At 42.7% G+C, this 17,213-nt stretch overlaps 1 protein-coding gene across 1 annotated transcript; it reads right to left on the bottom strand.

The window, feature by feature from the left end:
* Positions 1-2,223: 2,223 nt before the first annotated feature.
* On the bottom strand, positions 2,224-16,729 carry KLHL10 (kelch like family member 10). The gene is made up of 5 exons (XM_077271846.1): positions 16,471-16,729; positions 14,917-15,406; positions 13,335-13,952; positions 12,527-12,676; positions 2,224-2,669 (listed from the first exon to the last, which is right to left on the bottom strand). Exons 1-5 carry the CDS (start codon positions 16,647-16,649, stop codon positions 2,307-2,309), a joined length of 1,800 nt encoding a protein of 599 aa, XP_077127961.1. The 5' UTR covers positions 16,650-16,729; the 3' UTR covers positions 2,224-2,306.
* Between the last annotated feature and the right edge of the window lie 484 nt (positions 16,730-17,213).

The following is a 17,213-nucleotide window of genomic DNA, read 5'->3' as shown; positions in this document are numbered from 1 at the left end:
ACCCCTTTTAAAAAGCCACATTTTGTTATTTAAATGGAATCTGTCACCGCCTGGGATTCACCTATTAATTTGGGCATACAGGTAATAGAATGGTTAAAATAGCCATACCTGTATGCCCATATCTGCGGTCTTGATGTGCAGAAATCGATTTTTATTCTGTTATGGTAATGAGTTTTTTCAGGCTGCCCTGCAATCGTGCGATAATACTTTTCTGTTTCTCCCTGCAATGGGCATTGGCATTATTGTTCTTCTGTGCCGGCACCAATGAGTCATTTGCTACTGAAATGACTCACCGGAGCCTGTGCAGAAGAACAATAATGCCAATGCCTATAGCAGGGAGAAAAATGTAAGTATAATTGCGCGATTGCAAGGTGCAGGTGCGGGATTCTGAGGGCAGCAAATGCATCACAGTGTACTGTGAAGCTGCTGGGAGGGGGTGGTATTCAAATGAAAACTGGAGGCCAAATTTTCTTACTGGCATCGCATGCCCAGAGCCTGGAAGAAACCATTGCCATAACAGAATAGAAGACGATTTCTGCACATCAAGACCACAGATATGGGCATACAGGTATGACTCTTTAACTATTCTATTACCTGTATGCCCATTTTTATAGGTAAAAAAGTCACAGGGGGTGACAGATTCCCTTTAAAGACATGCAAAAATGATATACACAACTCTGTTAAAAGGGTTGTCCACTGTTTGAACAACCCATACTTAATCAGCACATTTTCCCCCGTAAAATAACAACAGTTATCCTCACTTCCGATGCGGCGCCGTTCCAGTGGTGTCATAGTGGACTGCTACTAGATTCCTGTTTGGAATACTATTATAAGGATATAATTAAGGTAAAGCCAATTGATTTAAAGAAAAATCAAACTCATTTAGATTTTCCCAAAATTTGCGTATTCTAGCAAATCCAAATTTTTGGAAATCCGATTCTTGTAAATCCAGAGAAATGGAAGCCATTTTGTTGGATTCATGTGAAATGAGTAGAGGTAATAAAAAGCAATAAAAAATCATACTCCTCAAGCACCTTCCCCTCAGCCTTCACAGGCTTGCTAGGCCCCCATTTCACTTCAGTACAGGTGTCCAGGCCTTGACACACTATTGATGTATGGCAATGCTCTCACATTATGATATCAGAACATGCATTCTGACCTAACAGGGATTAACGTGTCGGGGGCTACACTCACAATGATACAAGAATTAGCCATTCATGTGTACATTCATCAACTGAGCATGATTTTTTATTATTTTTTAACCCCTTCCCAGCCCATTGGTTTATTATGCTTAGCAGTCAGAATATCTCAGAATTTAATAAATGGCTTTTAAAGGCAATTAGGGTTCATTTTATTTGCCAACCGCATCCTATTTTTCCCTTCCATTTCTTTCACTGAAGAGGTATGCATGCTTCCAAGCCAGTATAACACTGGGAAACTCACATATTTTTATTCAGGTTTATCCCTAAGCAACAGATTCATGAGACATGGATGCAAAAGGGAAGCAAATCCGGAGCCTTCCCATTTGCATCCGTGTGTCACTGATCTCCATAGACTTAAATCGCCAAGTCTGACCCACAAATTGGACAATAGGACGTGGTCTGCGTCTCACAGATCTTATTCTTGGATCTGTGATTTTATTGGAAGTGTAAACACATACATTTATAGTTACTATCAAACATATGTATGAGTGTTACCATCCAAAAAAACAGACCGATTTTATTCTCAGGTTTCTTAGGTTCCTAATTGCTTTGAAGATGCGTCAATTTGTTTCAGATCCAGTCTTTTTCAGTGAAGTGGGTAGACCATCAGAACTTTTTATCCATTGAGCCTTAAGAATGTATCAGTTAAAAATGCATGACTAGGATGAAAAGCTGAAGTGCAAAGTCTTCCCATTCCCATAGACTTTCTCACAGTTCCCCATAGACTTTAATGGCCAAATCTGATCCACAAAACAGATGAGAATATGAAATGTTCCGTGATCCACAGATATGGATCGGTTTTTAAAACTAATACGTGTATGGATCAATGAAATTCTTTGGATCTAGGTGCTGTCAGAGAAAAAAAATCGGACAGATCTAGGAGGTGTCATGTGTGGATGCACCCTCGTGATAATGCTACTGCATGCTCCCCAAGCTAAAATTTACCAGTCATCCCATTTATCCATCTCAGTTGTGTTTAACATTATCTGGATCATGAACTGCAGTACAAATACTATTTCAGTCAATTTGCTGATCATTTATTTTTTGCTGGTCTGGTGGATAATGCTTGCTTGTTTTTTATGAAGTTGTGTTACGAATAATACATCATACTGGTAGTAAACCAGTAGAGGAGGACTCTGTGACCATATCTCCGGAGTTGATGTCTTGGCAGGCTGTATAGTCTCTGATGTTAATGAGGCCAGGGACCACACAACAACTTAAGGCACTTCGGTTGATATTCATGCCATGGACATCATACCACTCATTTGCTTTTTCATCATAACTTTCAACATTTAATGTTGTGGTAAATCCGTTGAATCCACCTATAACCAAAAGAAGGTCATCTATTACTTCTATTCCAAAGTTGCTGCGTGGTGAGCACATGCTTGGCACGACATGCCAGGTGTTGTCCACAGTGTTGTACGCCTCTGCACTTCTTAAGCGATTTATTCCATCAAAACCTCCAACCTGAAAAATAAAATAAAGATCATTTGATTTGACTATTTAGGCTATCCGGTCTTTTTTCTGGCTATTGTAGGGTCTTATTATACACTGCAATATTTTTATGTATTTAGAATAGGTTATACATGGTTTTATGTGCTGCCTCACAGTGGTTGTTCATCTAATGGGAGCCAATCTTCTGCCCTGCTAGGATTGGGGAACCTTCAGTCAAGCTGACGATTTAAGTAACATGGGAACACCTCTTTATATAAGGTCCCTATGTGACTTAGATCATAAAGAGGAATCCAATATAGAATGCCAAGGCATTGGACTCAGATGTGCTTGAAAGTAGAGACAATACAATCACAAAATAAGACATTTTGTGTATGAGGCAGCCTTTTTCAAGCCCAGATTGATAACGTGGGACCCTGATTCATCATTTGACGTTTTTTTTTGGTATCTTTTTTATGCTGGTGGATTTAGTTCCAAATTCATCAATTGTTGGAAAATCTTTGTGGGGCTCGTAAGGGATGATATACAGAAGTGCATGGTAGAAAAAATATAATAAGTGATAGTCTGATTTATAATTATTAAGAGGTGAGAAGAAACCTGGACAAAAGGGTTGTTGTTAGTGTTGAGCATTCCGATACTGCAAGTATCGGGTATCGGCCGATACTTGCTGTATCGGAATTTCCGATACCGAGATCCGATATTTTTGTGATATCGGGTATCGGGTATCGCAACAACATTAATGTAATAATGTGTAAAAAAGAGAATTAAAATAAAAAATATCGCTATACTCACCTGTCCGACGCAGCCGGGACCTCAGCGAGGGAACCGGCAGCGTTGTTTGTTTAAATTTCGCGCTTTTACTTGGTTACGTGAAGTCCCGGCTTGTGATTGGTCAGGGCGGCCATGTTGCCGGGACGCGGACCAATCACAGCAAGCCGTGACGAAATTACGTCACGGCTTGCTGTGATTGGTCCGCGTCCCGGCAACATGGCCGCCATTAACCAATCACAAGCCGTGACGTCACGGGAGGCTGGACATGCGCGTATTTTGAAAAGCGCGCGTGTCCAGCCTCCAGTGACGTCCCGGCAACATGGCCGCCATTAACCAATCACAAGCCGGGACGTCACGGGAGGCTGGACATGCGCGTATTTTGAAAAGCGCGCGTGTCCAGCCTCCAGTGACGTCCCGGCAACATGGCCGCCATTAACCAATCACAAGCCGGGACGTCACGGGAGGCTGGACATGCGCGTATTTTGAAAAGCGCGCGTGTCCAGCCTCCAGTGACGTCCCGGCAACATGGCCGCCATTAACCAATCACAAGCCGGGACGTCACGGGAGGCTGGACATGCGCGTATTTTGAAAAGCGCGCGTGTCCAGCCTCCCGTGACGTCACGGCTTGTGATTGGTTAATGGCGGCCATGTTGCCGGGACGCGGACCAATCACAGCAAGCCGTGACGTAATTTCGTCACGGCTTGCTGTGATTGGTCCGCGTCCCGGCAACATGGCGCCGTGACCAATCATAAGCCGGGACGTCACTGGAGGCTGGACACGCGCGCTTTTCAAAATACGCGCATGTCCAGCCTCCCGTGACGTCACGGCTTGTGATTGGTTAATGGCGGCCATGTTGCCGGGACTCGGACCAATCACAGCAAGCCGTGACGTAATTTCGTCACGGCTTGCTGTGATTGGTCCGCGTCCCGGCAACATGGCCGCCCTGACCAATCACAAGCCGGGACCTCACGTAACCAAGTAAAAGCGCGAATTTTAAACAAACAACGCTGCCGGTTCCCTCGCTGAGGTCCCGGCTGCGTCGGACAGGTGAGTATAGCGATATTTTTTATTTTAATTCTTTCTTTTACACATTAATATGGTTCCCAGGGCCTGAAGGAGAGTTTCCTCTCCTTCAGACCCTGGGAACCATCAGGAATACCGTCCGATACCTGAGTCCCATTGACTTGTATTGGTATCGGGTATCGGTATCGGATTGGATCCGATACTGTGCCGGTATCGGCCGATACTTTCCGATACCGATACTTTCAAGTATCGGACGGTATCGCTCAACACTAGTTGTTGTAGATATATTATTTTTGTATGTTGCCAAGGCATTTAACACTGTCCCACATAATGGGTACAGTGGCATGTAAAAGGTTGTGCACCCCTGATTAAAATTACTGTTATTGTGAACAATTAAGCATGTTGAAGATTAAATGATCTCTAAAAGGCCTAAAGTTAAAGGTGACACATTTCCTTTGTATTTTAGGCAAACAATATAAACATTTTCATCTTTTACATTTTAAAAATTACAAAAAGAAAAATGGGCAGATGCAAATGTTTGGGCACCCTGAATGGCTAGTACCTAGTAGTACCCCCTTTTGAAAGTATCACAGCTTGCAAACACTTTCTGTAGCCAGTCAAGAGTCTTTAAATTCATGTTTAATGGATTTTAATTCATTCTTCCTTGAAAAAAATTATTCCAGTTCTGTAAGATTCCTGGGTAGTCTTCCATGGACTGCTATTTTGAGGTCTAGCCACAGATTTTCAATTATGTTCAGATCGGGGGACAGTGAGGGCCATTGTAACACCTTCAGCTTGCTCCTTTTGAGGTATTCTATTGTGGATTTTGACTTGTGCTTATGATCATTATCCATTTGTAGAAGCCAACCTCTTTTCAATTTCAGCTCTTTTACAGATGGCATCAATAATTTGTTGAAATTTCATTGAATCCATTCTTCCCCATCCATAAAATGTTCGCCATGCCATTGGCTGCAACACAATCCCAAAACATGGTTGATCTACTCCCATGCTTAATGGTTGGCAAGATGTTCTTTCCCTGAAATTTTGTGGCTTTTTTCTCCATACATTGATCATTGTGACCAAAGAGTTAATTTGCATACTTTTGATGCTGAATTTTTGGTGAGGATGCAGGAGTGGTTTTCTTCTGATGACTCTTCCATGAAGGCCATATTTGTGAAGGTGTGTCTAAACAGTAGAACAATGTCCAACAATGCCAGATTCTGCTAAATCTTTCTGAAGGTCTTTTGCAGTCATGCGACGGTTCTGATTTGCCTCTTTAGCAAACCTACAAGCACCTCTCACTGAAATTTTGCTTGGTCTTTCAGAACTTATCTTGACCTCAGTTGTTAATATTAACTGCCATTTCTTAATTACATTTCAAACTGAGGAAAGGGCAGCTTGAAAACGCTTTGCTATCTTCTTATAGCCTTCTCCTGCTTCGCGGGCCTCCACTATTTTCATCTTCAGAGTGCTAGGCAGCTGCTTAGACGAACCCATAGCTGCGGTTTTTTGGCACAAGGTTAGAAGAAGCTGGGAAATGTGCACCACGTGGCCTTTCCTGACAATGATAGTGAACAAGCCATAACCCTACAGGCTAATTAGGGTCTGAAACCTAGGTCAAAGTTATCTAAGCACACAAATCTCCAAGGGTGCCATTACTTTTGCATCAGACCTTTTTTTTTTGCAATCTTTAAAATGAAAATAATGACAATATATGCAGTCCATGGAAGATCTTCATAAGTTACATGCTGACTTGGAGAAACTGAGCATGAATCCACAAGGCAGATTTGGTTCAATGTGAAAAATGTAAAGTTATGCAGATGGAAACTAATAAAATGTGAGCTTCATAAGTTTTAGGGAGAGTAAAACTAGAAGAGTCACTTGTAGAAAAGGAACTGAGTGTACTTGTTCCTCACAGACTAAATAGTATAACACAATATCAATCAGCAGCTTCTAACGTCAGTGGGATATTGTCATACAGATGTCGTCATAGTTAACAGAACACAGAAACCACAGTAATGGGAAATCAAACCACAAAAAATTATATTTGACAACTACCGTATTTTCCGGCGTATAAGACAACTTTTTAACCCCTAAAAATTGTCCCAAAAGTCGGGGGTCGTCTTATACGCCAGGTACGGCATGTGCAGGGAGCGATCCTGGATGTTCCCAGGGTCTGAAGGAGAGGAAACTCTCCTTCAGGCCCTGGGATCCATATTCATGTAAAAAATAAAGAATAAAAATAAAAAATATGTATATACTCACCCCTCCGAGAAGCCTGGCTGTCACCGCTGCAAGCATCTGCCTCCATTCCTAAGAATTGCAGAGCGTGAAGGACCTTCGATGACGTCACGGTCAGGTGACCGGTCACATGAGCGGTCACGGACCAATCACATGACTGCGACGTCATCGAGGGTCCTTCATGCTCTGCAATTCTTAGGAACAGAGGCAGACGCTTGCAGCGGTGACAGCCAGGCTTCTCGGAGGGGTGAGTATATCCATATTTTTTATTTTTATTCTTTATTTTTAACATGAATATGGATCCCAGGGCCTGAAGGAGAGTCTCCACTCCTTCAGACCCTGGGAACCACACGCCGTATAAGATGACTGGGCGTATAAGATGACCCCCGTCTTATACAGCGGGCATATCCCAAATTCCATATTTTATATGGAAAAGTTGGGGGTCGTCTTATACGCCCAGTCGTCTTATACACCAGAAAATACGGTAAGTTTTTTGTATAGTTTATCTGAGCTTGGCTACATCTCTATATTAAATGAGGCATGGACCTGCGAGACAAGGACTTAATACTATCACTTTTCAAAGCATTAGTGCGACCTCATCTGGAATATGCAGCTCAGTTCTGGGCACTATTCCAATTCATATAAAGGATGCCCTGGAGTTGGAAAAAGATCAAAGAGACACAAAACTGGGGAATGGAGGATCTTAGTTATTATGAAGAAAAGATAAAAACAATTATATTCACATTTCTTGAGAAGAGATATCTAAGGGGGGACGTGATAAATTTTTACAAGTACATAAATGGCCCACACAAAAAATATGTTGTTTCGTGTAAAATCCCTCAAAAGACAAGAGGGCACTCCTCCACTTAGAAAAAGAAAGGTACAATCTGCAGAGGAGACAGGCTTTCTTTACTATAAGAACTATTAATCTTTTGAATAGTCTACCGCAAGAGTTGGTCACAGCGAGAACCATCAATTGTTTGCAATAAGATTTGTGAGCTTAAAAGAAAATAACAGAAATTCTTATGTACATTTATAAAATGTTTGTTCAAAATGTTGATCGAGTCGATAGACAAACTTGGATCAGGAGGAAAAAATCTTCTCTTTTAAGGCAGACTGGTTCATGCATTTTGGTTGTACGCAGTAGCGTAGCTACCGGGGGGCAGAGGGGGCCATCGCCCCGGGCCCCATGCTCTGAGGGGGCCCACCGGGAGCTACAATACTGTAACTGCATCGGCGCGTGCAGCGTGCCGATGTTGTTACATTCTGCGGCAGAGCAGGGAGAATTGATCTCCCTGCTCTGCCACTATGGGGCCCCTGAGCAGGTGGGGGGCCCGGTGCCAGCAGTAGGCCCCCCGCCCATCATCGCATGGTGAGCTGTATCGGCATCTAGCCGATACAGCTCACCGCAGTGATGAGAGAAGGAGTGCTGTGCTCCTCCCATCATCCTCCACATGTCTGACAGCGGGCGCAATGACGTCACCGCACAGCACCCGCTGTCAGATGAGCGGGAGCAGGAAGCACCACTGGAACAAGGAGTTAGAGAGGTGAGTATTTATTTACTGTGTTTTTATGGGGGCTGCCTTATTCTAGAGTATCTGCCTATAGGGGGGGAGTGCTGCCTTATATACAGGATCTGACTATAGCGGGGAGTGCTGCCCTATATATAGGATCTGCCTATAGGCGGGGAGTGCTGCCTTATATACAGGATCTGCTTATAGGGGGGAGTGCTGCCTTATATACAGGATCTGCCTATGGGGGGAGTGCTGCCTTATATACAGGATCTGCCTATGGGGGGAGTGCTGCCTTATTCTACAGTATCTGCCTATAGGGGGAGTGGTGCCTTATTCTGCTGTATCTGCCTATGGGGGGAGTGCTGCCTTATATACAGGATCTGCCTATAGGGGGGAGTGCTGCCTTATTCTACAGGATCTGCCTATGGGGGGAGTGCTGCCTTATTCTACTGGATCTGCCTGTGCGGGGGAGTGCTGCCTTATTCTACAGGATCTGCCTTTGGGGGGTGCTGCCTTATTCTACCGGATCAGCCTTTGGGGGGGTGCTGCCTTATTCTACAGGATCTGCCTATGGGGGGTGCTGCCTTATACTACAAGGTCTGCCTATAGGGGGGAGTGCTGCCTTATATACAGGATCTGCCTATGGGGGGAGTGCTGCCTTATTCTACAGTATCTGCCTATAGGGGGGAGTGCTGCCTTATTCTGCTGTATCTGCCTATGGGGGGGAGTGCTGCCTTATATACAGGATCTGCCTATGGGGGGAGTGCTGCCTTATTCTACAGGATCTGCCTATGGGGGGAGTGCTACCTTATTCTACAGAATCTTCCTATGCGGGGGGAGTGCTGCCTTATTCTACAGGATCTGCCTTTGGGGGGTGCTGCCTTATTCTACCGGATCTGCCTTTGGGGGGTGCTGCCTTATTCTACAGGATCTGCCTATGGGGGGTGCTGCCTTATACTACAGGGTCTGCCTATAGGGGTGCTGCCTTGTGCTATATTGAGGACTATCTGGCACATTATACTATATGGAGGTTATCTATGGGGCCATCATACAGTGTGGGGATTACAGTGTTGGAGCCATCAAACAGTTTGACGGCTACTAAAGGGTCAGTATACTGTGTGGGTGGTACTATACAGTTAGGGGGCATTATACTGTGTATAGGGGAGCTGTACAGGGGGAAGACTCAGGACATTATTAAATGTAAAGTGGGCACTTATTGTAATAGGGGAACTCAGGTTACTGTGACTATCAAAGGGGCACACAGAGGGCATTATTACTTTTTAGGGGGCAAAATGTGGGTTCTGTTTTTTACGGCACTTGCACCCGGCATTACTATATTATAGAGGGGTGCTTTAGAATTTAGAGGGTACAAAGAACCACAGAGTAGGTGCAGTAATAGGGTCACATACAGCAGCAGAGGCTCAGTATTGGGGTATCAGGTGGAGTAATAGGGACACATACGGCAGCAGCCGCTCAGTATCGGGGTATCAGGTGCAGTAATAGGGACACATATGGCAGCAGTGGCTCAGTATCGGGGTATCAGGTGCAGTAATAGGGACACATATGGCAGCAGCGGCTCAGTATTGGGGTATCAGGTGCAGTAATAGGGACACATACGGCAGCAGTGGCTCAGTATCGGGGTATCAGGTGCAGTAATAGTGAAACATATGGCAGCAGCGGCTCAGTATTGGGGTATCAGGGGCAGTAATAGGGACACATATGGCAGCAGCGGCTCAGTGTCGGGGTATCAGGTGCAGTAATAGGGACACATATGTTAGTAGTGGCTCAGTATTGGGGTATCAGGTGCAGTAATAGGGTCACATATGGCAGCAGCGGCTCAGTATTGGGGTATCAGGGGCAGTAATATGGACACATTCGGCAGCAGCGGCTCAGTATCGGGGTATCAGGTGCAGTTTTGTTTTCTGCTTTGTGAAGTTTAGTTATTCCAGATGTTTTGGCTCATACATTAACTGATTTATTTATTAATTGACACTTTTTGAAAAAATTGCATAATTTGGCACAACTTCACTCCAGTCCCCCTTGATGCATTTTTTAGTATGCCAGTATTTTTGTTCAATTTTTGTGATTTCTTTTGTGTCATCATGCAAATGTTAGTGGCAAAAGACGTACAAACTGTTCAAGACAGGAAGAAAGCTTATTGTGAACTGTGCACCAAATTCATGAATTGTATGGGCCCTTTTGATGAATTTGGATCTGCCTATGGGGGGTGCTGCCTTATACTACAAGGTCTGCCTATAGGGGGGAGTGCTGCCTTATATACAGGATCTGCCTATGGGGGAGTGCTGCCTTATTCTACAGTATCTGCCTATAGGGGGGAGTGCTGCCTTATTCTGCTGTATCTGCCTATGGGGGGGAGTGCTGCCTTATATACAGGATCTGCCTATGGGGGGAGTGCTGCCTTATTCTACAGGATCTGCCTATGGGGGGAGTGCTACCTTATTCTACAGAATCTTCCTATGCGGGGGGAGTGCTGCCTTATTCTACAGGATCTGCCTTTGGGGGGTGCTGCCTTATTCTACCGGATCTGCCTTTGGGGGGTGCTGCCTTATTCTACAGGATCTGCCTATGGGGGGTGCTGCCTTATACTACAGGGTCTGCCTATAGGGGTGCTGCCTTGTGCTATATTGAGGACTATCTGGCACATTATACTATATGGAGGTTATCTATGGGGCCATCATACAGTGTGGGGATTACAGTGTTGGAGCCATCAAACAGTTTGACGGCTACTAAAGGGTCAGTATACTGTGTGGGTGGTACTATACAGTTAGGGGGCATTATACTGTGTATAGGGGAGCTGTACAGGGGGAAGACTCAGGACATTATTAAATGTAAAGTGGGCACTTATTGTAATAGGGGAACTCAGGTTACTGTGACTATCAAAGGGGCACACAGAGAGCATTATTACTTTTTAGGGGGCAAAATGTGGGTTCTGTTTTTTACGGCACTTGCACCCGGCATTACTATATTATAGAGGGGTGCTTTAGAATTTAGAGGGTACAAAGAACCACAGAGTAGGTGCAGTAATAGGGTCACATACAGCAGCAGAGGCTCAGTATTGGGGTATCAGGTGGAGTAATAGGGACACATACGGCAGCAGCCGCTCAGTATCGGGGTATCAGGTGCAGTAATAGGGACACATATGGCAGCAGTGGCTGAGTATTGGGGTATCAGGTGCAGTAATAGGGACACATATGGCAGCAGCGGCTCAGTATTGGGGTATCAGGTGCAGTAATAGGGACACATACGGCAGCAGTGGCTCAGTATCGGGGTATCAGGTGCAGTAATAGTGAAACATATGGCAGCAGCGGCTCAGTATTGGGGTATCAGGGGCAGTAATAGGGACACATATGGCAGCAGTGGCTCAGTGTCGGGGTATCAGGTGCAGTAATAGGGACACATATGGCAGCAGCGGCTCAGTATTGGGGTATCAGGGGAAGTAATAGGGACACATATGGCAGCAGTGGCTCAGAGTCGGGGTATCAGGTGCAGTAATAGGGACACATATGTTAGCAGTGGCTCAGTATTGGGGTATCAGGTGCAGTAATAGGGTCACATATGGCAGCAGCGGCTCAGTATTGGGGTATCAGGGGCAGTAATAGGGACACATATGACAGCAGTGGCTCAGAGTCGGGGTATCAGGTGCAGTAATAGGGACACATATGGCAGCAGTGGCTCAGTATTGGGGTATCAGGTGCAGTAATAGGGACACATATGGCAGCAGCGGCTCAGTATTGGGGTATCAGGTGCAGTAATATGGACACATTCGGCAGCAGCGGCTCAGTATCGGGGTATCAGGTGCAGTTTTGTTTTCTGCTTTGTGAAGTTTAGTTATTCCAGATGTTTTGGCTCATACATTAACTGATTTATTTATTAATTGACACTTTTTGAAAAAATTGCATAATTTGGCACAACTTCACTCCAGTCCCCCTTGATGCATTTTTTAGTATGCCAGTATTTTTGTTCAATTTTTGTGATTTCTTTTGTGTCATCATGCAAATGTTAGTGGCAAAAGACGTACAAACTGTTCAAGACAGGAAGAAAGCTTATTGTGAACTGTGCACCAAATTCATGAATTGTATGGGCCCTTTTGATGAATTTGGCACCAAAAACAGCAAATACCATAAGACAAAAATGAAAAGTGAGTTACAAAAATGCAAAGGATGAAGCGAGGCCATCGTTTTCAAAGCGAGAAATATGTTCTAGAATTATAAAATTCTGATTGATGAATTGGTCAGCTTGTACATTTTTGGGATTTGCTTCATGTCCATTAATAACAGGTTTTAAATATAATTAGTCCATACCACGTATACTTTTTCTCCATAGGCAACAACTCCCACTCCACTGCGTCGACTCCTCATTGAAGAAATTATACTCCACTGCATGGTATCAAGGTTGTACATCTCAGCAGTGAGCAAGCACTCATTCCCATTGAATCCTCCACATATATAGATCTGTGAAAAAAAAAATAATAGTCATAAATTTTATATATACGATTTTTTATACATAAAGAAGGAACTACCAAAATGTACTAGCATCTCAATAGAATAGTAGAATTAGAGAACAAGAATAAGGACGTAACCATCAAGTGTGTTGCTTCGGGGTGTGATAAAGGGAACCTGTCTGTTGACCATGCTATCCAAACCATGGACAGCTGGAATCAGAGCCAGGCTGCATAATTATGGCTTTGCTTTAAAATATTAACCACTCTAGGTGATTGAGAGGTCTGTCCCAAGGTAAACATATGGGAGAGACCTATCAGTTAACTAGAGCAGTGAAGAGAGTAGTGGTCGGACCAGTCTCATCTGCGGGCTGGATCTTTGAATTCTGTTTTCTCTAAAATGCTAGAGCTTTACGGAGTAAAATGTGCATTTCTGAGTGTGTGTGACATTAATAAGGCTGTATCTCCATCACAGAACTCAATAGGGGTTCAAAACAGTCCTAGGAGACCTCCAAGTCCCATACGTGTTATTTTCAAGCAACTAGGTCCTTTGCAATATTGAGATTCAAGGCGAATTTAAAAATCTAACCTTTGGGGAAAATTTAGAGACGCTGTCAAATTTGAATTTCACGTGATCCGCTTATATCTAGTTAGGATGACTATCTCCTTACCTTATCATTAAGTGTGGTGGCACTTGCATCACTTCTTTGCTCATTCATAGGGGCAATCAAACTCCACTGGTTGGTTTCTGGCTCGTATCGTTCAGCAGTGTTTAGACGAAAATGGCCATCAAAGCCTCCTATTGCATAGATGTTTTCATCCAGAATTGTGACACTGACATAACATCTCTTTGAATGCATCGGTGCTACTTGCTTCCATGCTTTCTTGACTGGGTTAAAACGTGTTACATCGTTAAAATACTCCACACTATCAAATCCACCAATAAGGTATACATAGCCGTTTAAGTATGCTGTTCCATGATAGGCTCTTGGACTTTCCTCTTCACATGTAACATTGATCCATTTGTCAGCACGAGCATCATATGATTCCATGGCATTGGTTGGTCCACCTCCACTCCAACCACCAATGGCAAACAAGACTGCATAAGGAAGACGGGGTCTGCTCATAGGATTTTGAAAATCAGAATTTGAGGGGTCATTAACATTGAGGTTATACATGGCTTTGAAAGCATTAATTAGAATAGGTTTACATTCTTCATTGTCTCGTATATAGATGTTGGATTTGACATTGTTGCCATAATATTCGGTGGGCATGAAGGCAAAGCGAATCTGGAAAGAAATTTAATGGTTACTATTGTTTAAAAAAAGCTGTTAATAAATCAATAACACAAAAAAACATTGTAATATTTTGTCAAAGAAATATGCCTTTTCTCCACCTGTTAGCCTTTTCTAATACCCTTTGCCTCCTGAACTTATATAACTCATGTAGAAAAATCTGTCTCATTCAAAAGATTGTCAATTCATCGAGGGATCACAATACAGCGGACTATTAAGTCTATTGGAGGGAGAGAGAGAGAAAGGGTGTCGAAAATAGTGAAAGAAAGAGGTGCTGCTTCTTTGTAGTAAGCAACCCCCCCCCACGCCACCCTCTTGTACTGGACTCACAGCTACACTGCTCTCTACTGCTATATAATGTCCTCTGTGATGCTGCAGCTTCTGTCTACATTCTACAAAGTGATAGGGGAACATGAATCCCTATTGTCTCTCTTGTCTCCATGTACCATGTAGAGGAGACATCATATCAGCTAGTCTACTCCCAACAGCTCATAGACACCAGGAATTTATAGATGGGAAACTTAGTGAAAATGCAGAATAAAAGTCATATAATAGCCAGAAATAATGTTATTTCTGATGTACACACAAATGACAGCTTATTTTGAAGTCAGCTGAGAAGACAGGTGTGCTTTAAAAAAAGAGAACCAATTGTGTCTCGCAAAACAATAAAAAGTATGATAAAGGCAACGAGAAAAATGTGAAATCAAATACATCTACTGTACTAAGCAGAAATTTGTGCAGTATATCTCTTTCTATCTATCTATGCCCGAATGTGAACATGAAGCATCAATGTAGGTGGCATAGTGCTTAGTAAAAAAACAAACATTCAACAGCACGTTTTTCTTCTTCTGAACCAATGGTCAGACTTTCACTGATATCAGCTACATGTTTCAATCAGCTTTTGTTCAGAATACTTTTAACTCTAGGTGAAGACTTCATGATAAAACTTCAGCATTACCTCTGGAAGAAGAACTGAGATATACTGTTGCCGGCTTGCTGGGTTATAATTGATCCACTTTATGATAGCTTCAAAGGCAGCTACCTCGTGTTTAACATTAAGTTCATCTTTCTGTAAAAGACCTTTCAGTTCAGTAGCTGACAGTTCAAGAAACTCATCTGAGGTCTTCATTATATTTTCAAAATTATGCAAGATGTAAGCATATGCCTTCTGGTGAAGCTTGGGGCAATAGTAATACTCAGTAAACTTGTAGATACCAATACTATTTTCTGGGCACAGTTGGTTTATCAGGAAATCAGAACATCGTTGAAGAAGATCTAGAATGTTGAAGTAATCTGCCGCAATTAAGAGATTTTCCACATTGTCGGCATTGATTGGGACAGTCCGTGTATAGGCATACTCTAGAATAAAGTTCATTATCTCTGGAGAGACGCCAGATATGTCATACGTCTTCTCTTCACTGTTGTTCCAGCAACTTGTGAACAATGCTCTGCAATTAGAAATAAGGTAGAGATAAAAGCATGATCTAGGTGAGAATTGCATTTACCTACAAGAAACTATTAAATGGAACAATATAGATTAGAAGTCAAAACCTCGATTTAAGGTGAATTGAATTTGCCTCAAATTTTTACAAAAACTTGCCCAAATACAGATATCCAGAATTCTCTTTGGGTCAATCCAGCAAAATGTTATCCGTCCAGCCACCATGTTTTAGATTATAAATAACCAGAAAGGGGTTAAAAAATATACACATCAGTCCCTTACATATCCTGACGCACAGCCCTTATCTTGTCCAGTCTTCATTGGACCATATTTGGAGTCTTCTGGGGATCTACTATCATTTTACACAAACACCATCTTCAGCACCATCTGTGGTGACTAGGCCCCGTAATGTCATGATCAGACAGGGCTGGTTAAGTATATATTTTTTATTCCTTTTTTTAACTTATTTTTAATATGTTTTGGTGCCTGGAGAAAACCCAGAGCATAGTAATTCTCACTCCATTCACATAGCTTAAATTCCATACAAATGAATGATGATGCAGCTGATTCCGCGCGGAATCAGCTGCATCATCACTCATTATTTCCACATCTGACAGCGGTGGCACCTACCTGTCCTGATTCCTGCAGCTTAGGAGCACTTACATACTTAGTTTGTGTGAGGCAGTGCGTGCGTTCTCTTTCATACTATAGTCACTTATCCATACAAATGAAATTTCCTGAAGAAATTTAAGCAAAGCTGCAAATTTTACATTTTTGCCACATTTGCCTATCTCTAGTTAAAGGGATCCCCTAGAATTTCTGGCCTTTCCTTATGATGTCAATGTTTGGGGTTTTTTTAGGTCACACTAGAGTCTGAAAGCATTCTAGAGCGATTTGACCCTCTTAATGAACATGAAAGGGCCCGTGAGTTCTGTTGTTTAGTGAGGGTTTCATATTGATGAAATAATTAATTCTGGAAAATCCTTTGAATATCCATAGAATTAGAGTTTACAGCCAATCGTGAGCATTTTCATAAAATTACATTTCCCTGTGAGCATCCTAAATACTGACCTAAAGTAAGGACTACAGCCACATAGGATAATCTTATGAGCATTGAACTCTACATCACCAACTTTGATAACAATGTCACACAGCTTGCTCTCCATTCTAAGCTCATTAAAGATGTTGTAAGCCACAGGGATCATTTCGCTTTCCATGTTGCTGGTGTAAAAGCTTTCCTCAGGATCCATTGTGAATGTATGTTGGCCTATCCTGTCACTGCGTCTTCTAGTCTCCAAGCTGTTTAGCTAATGCAATCAAAATCTGATGTTTCTTTATGACATCAAAATCTGCATTGTGTGTTGGAATTCTGAATGGAATGACCATAGAGTAATACAGGAGTCCCATCTAATTACTTGTATCATAGAGTTCCATAATCAGCCCATTTAATCTCATCTAACGTTCCATAATAATCTATGTTCTAGCTATCTACCTTATTTTTTGCTTCGATTCATATCACTGATCTGCTAGATTTTTCTTCCTTTCAGCCTTTTATTATATTTCTGCCTCTTTTGTGTACACTTGGAGCCAATCTCTATAAATCAAAGAAACAGAGCCACAAAGTATCATCAGCTCTTTTTCTGACAGACCTGACCCATTCATGTAATCCACGGTAGTTAGTTTAAATGTATTCCATGTAGTGCACCATTTACCTACAATGTATGGATGGCTGCTATTTTCCTTGGTGATCACAGCTTTGTGCCATGATTTTCATAGTTCCAGGAAAACCTTAAATAAAATAAAAAAAAAACCTT

This window comes from Ranitomeya variabilis, chromosome 6 (genome assembly GCF_051348905.1).
Source record: "Ranitomeya variabilis isolate aRanVar5 chromosome 6, aRanVar5.hap1, whole genome shotgun sequence".
NCBI classification, from domain to species: Eukaryota; Metazoa; Chordata; class Amphibia; order Anura; family Dendrobatidae; genus Ranitomeya; species Ranitomeya variabilis.
The sequence above is the reverse complement of the archived record's forward strand: the minus strand, read 5'-3'. Positions and strand labels throughout refer to the sequence as shown.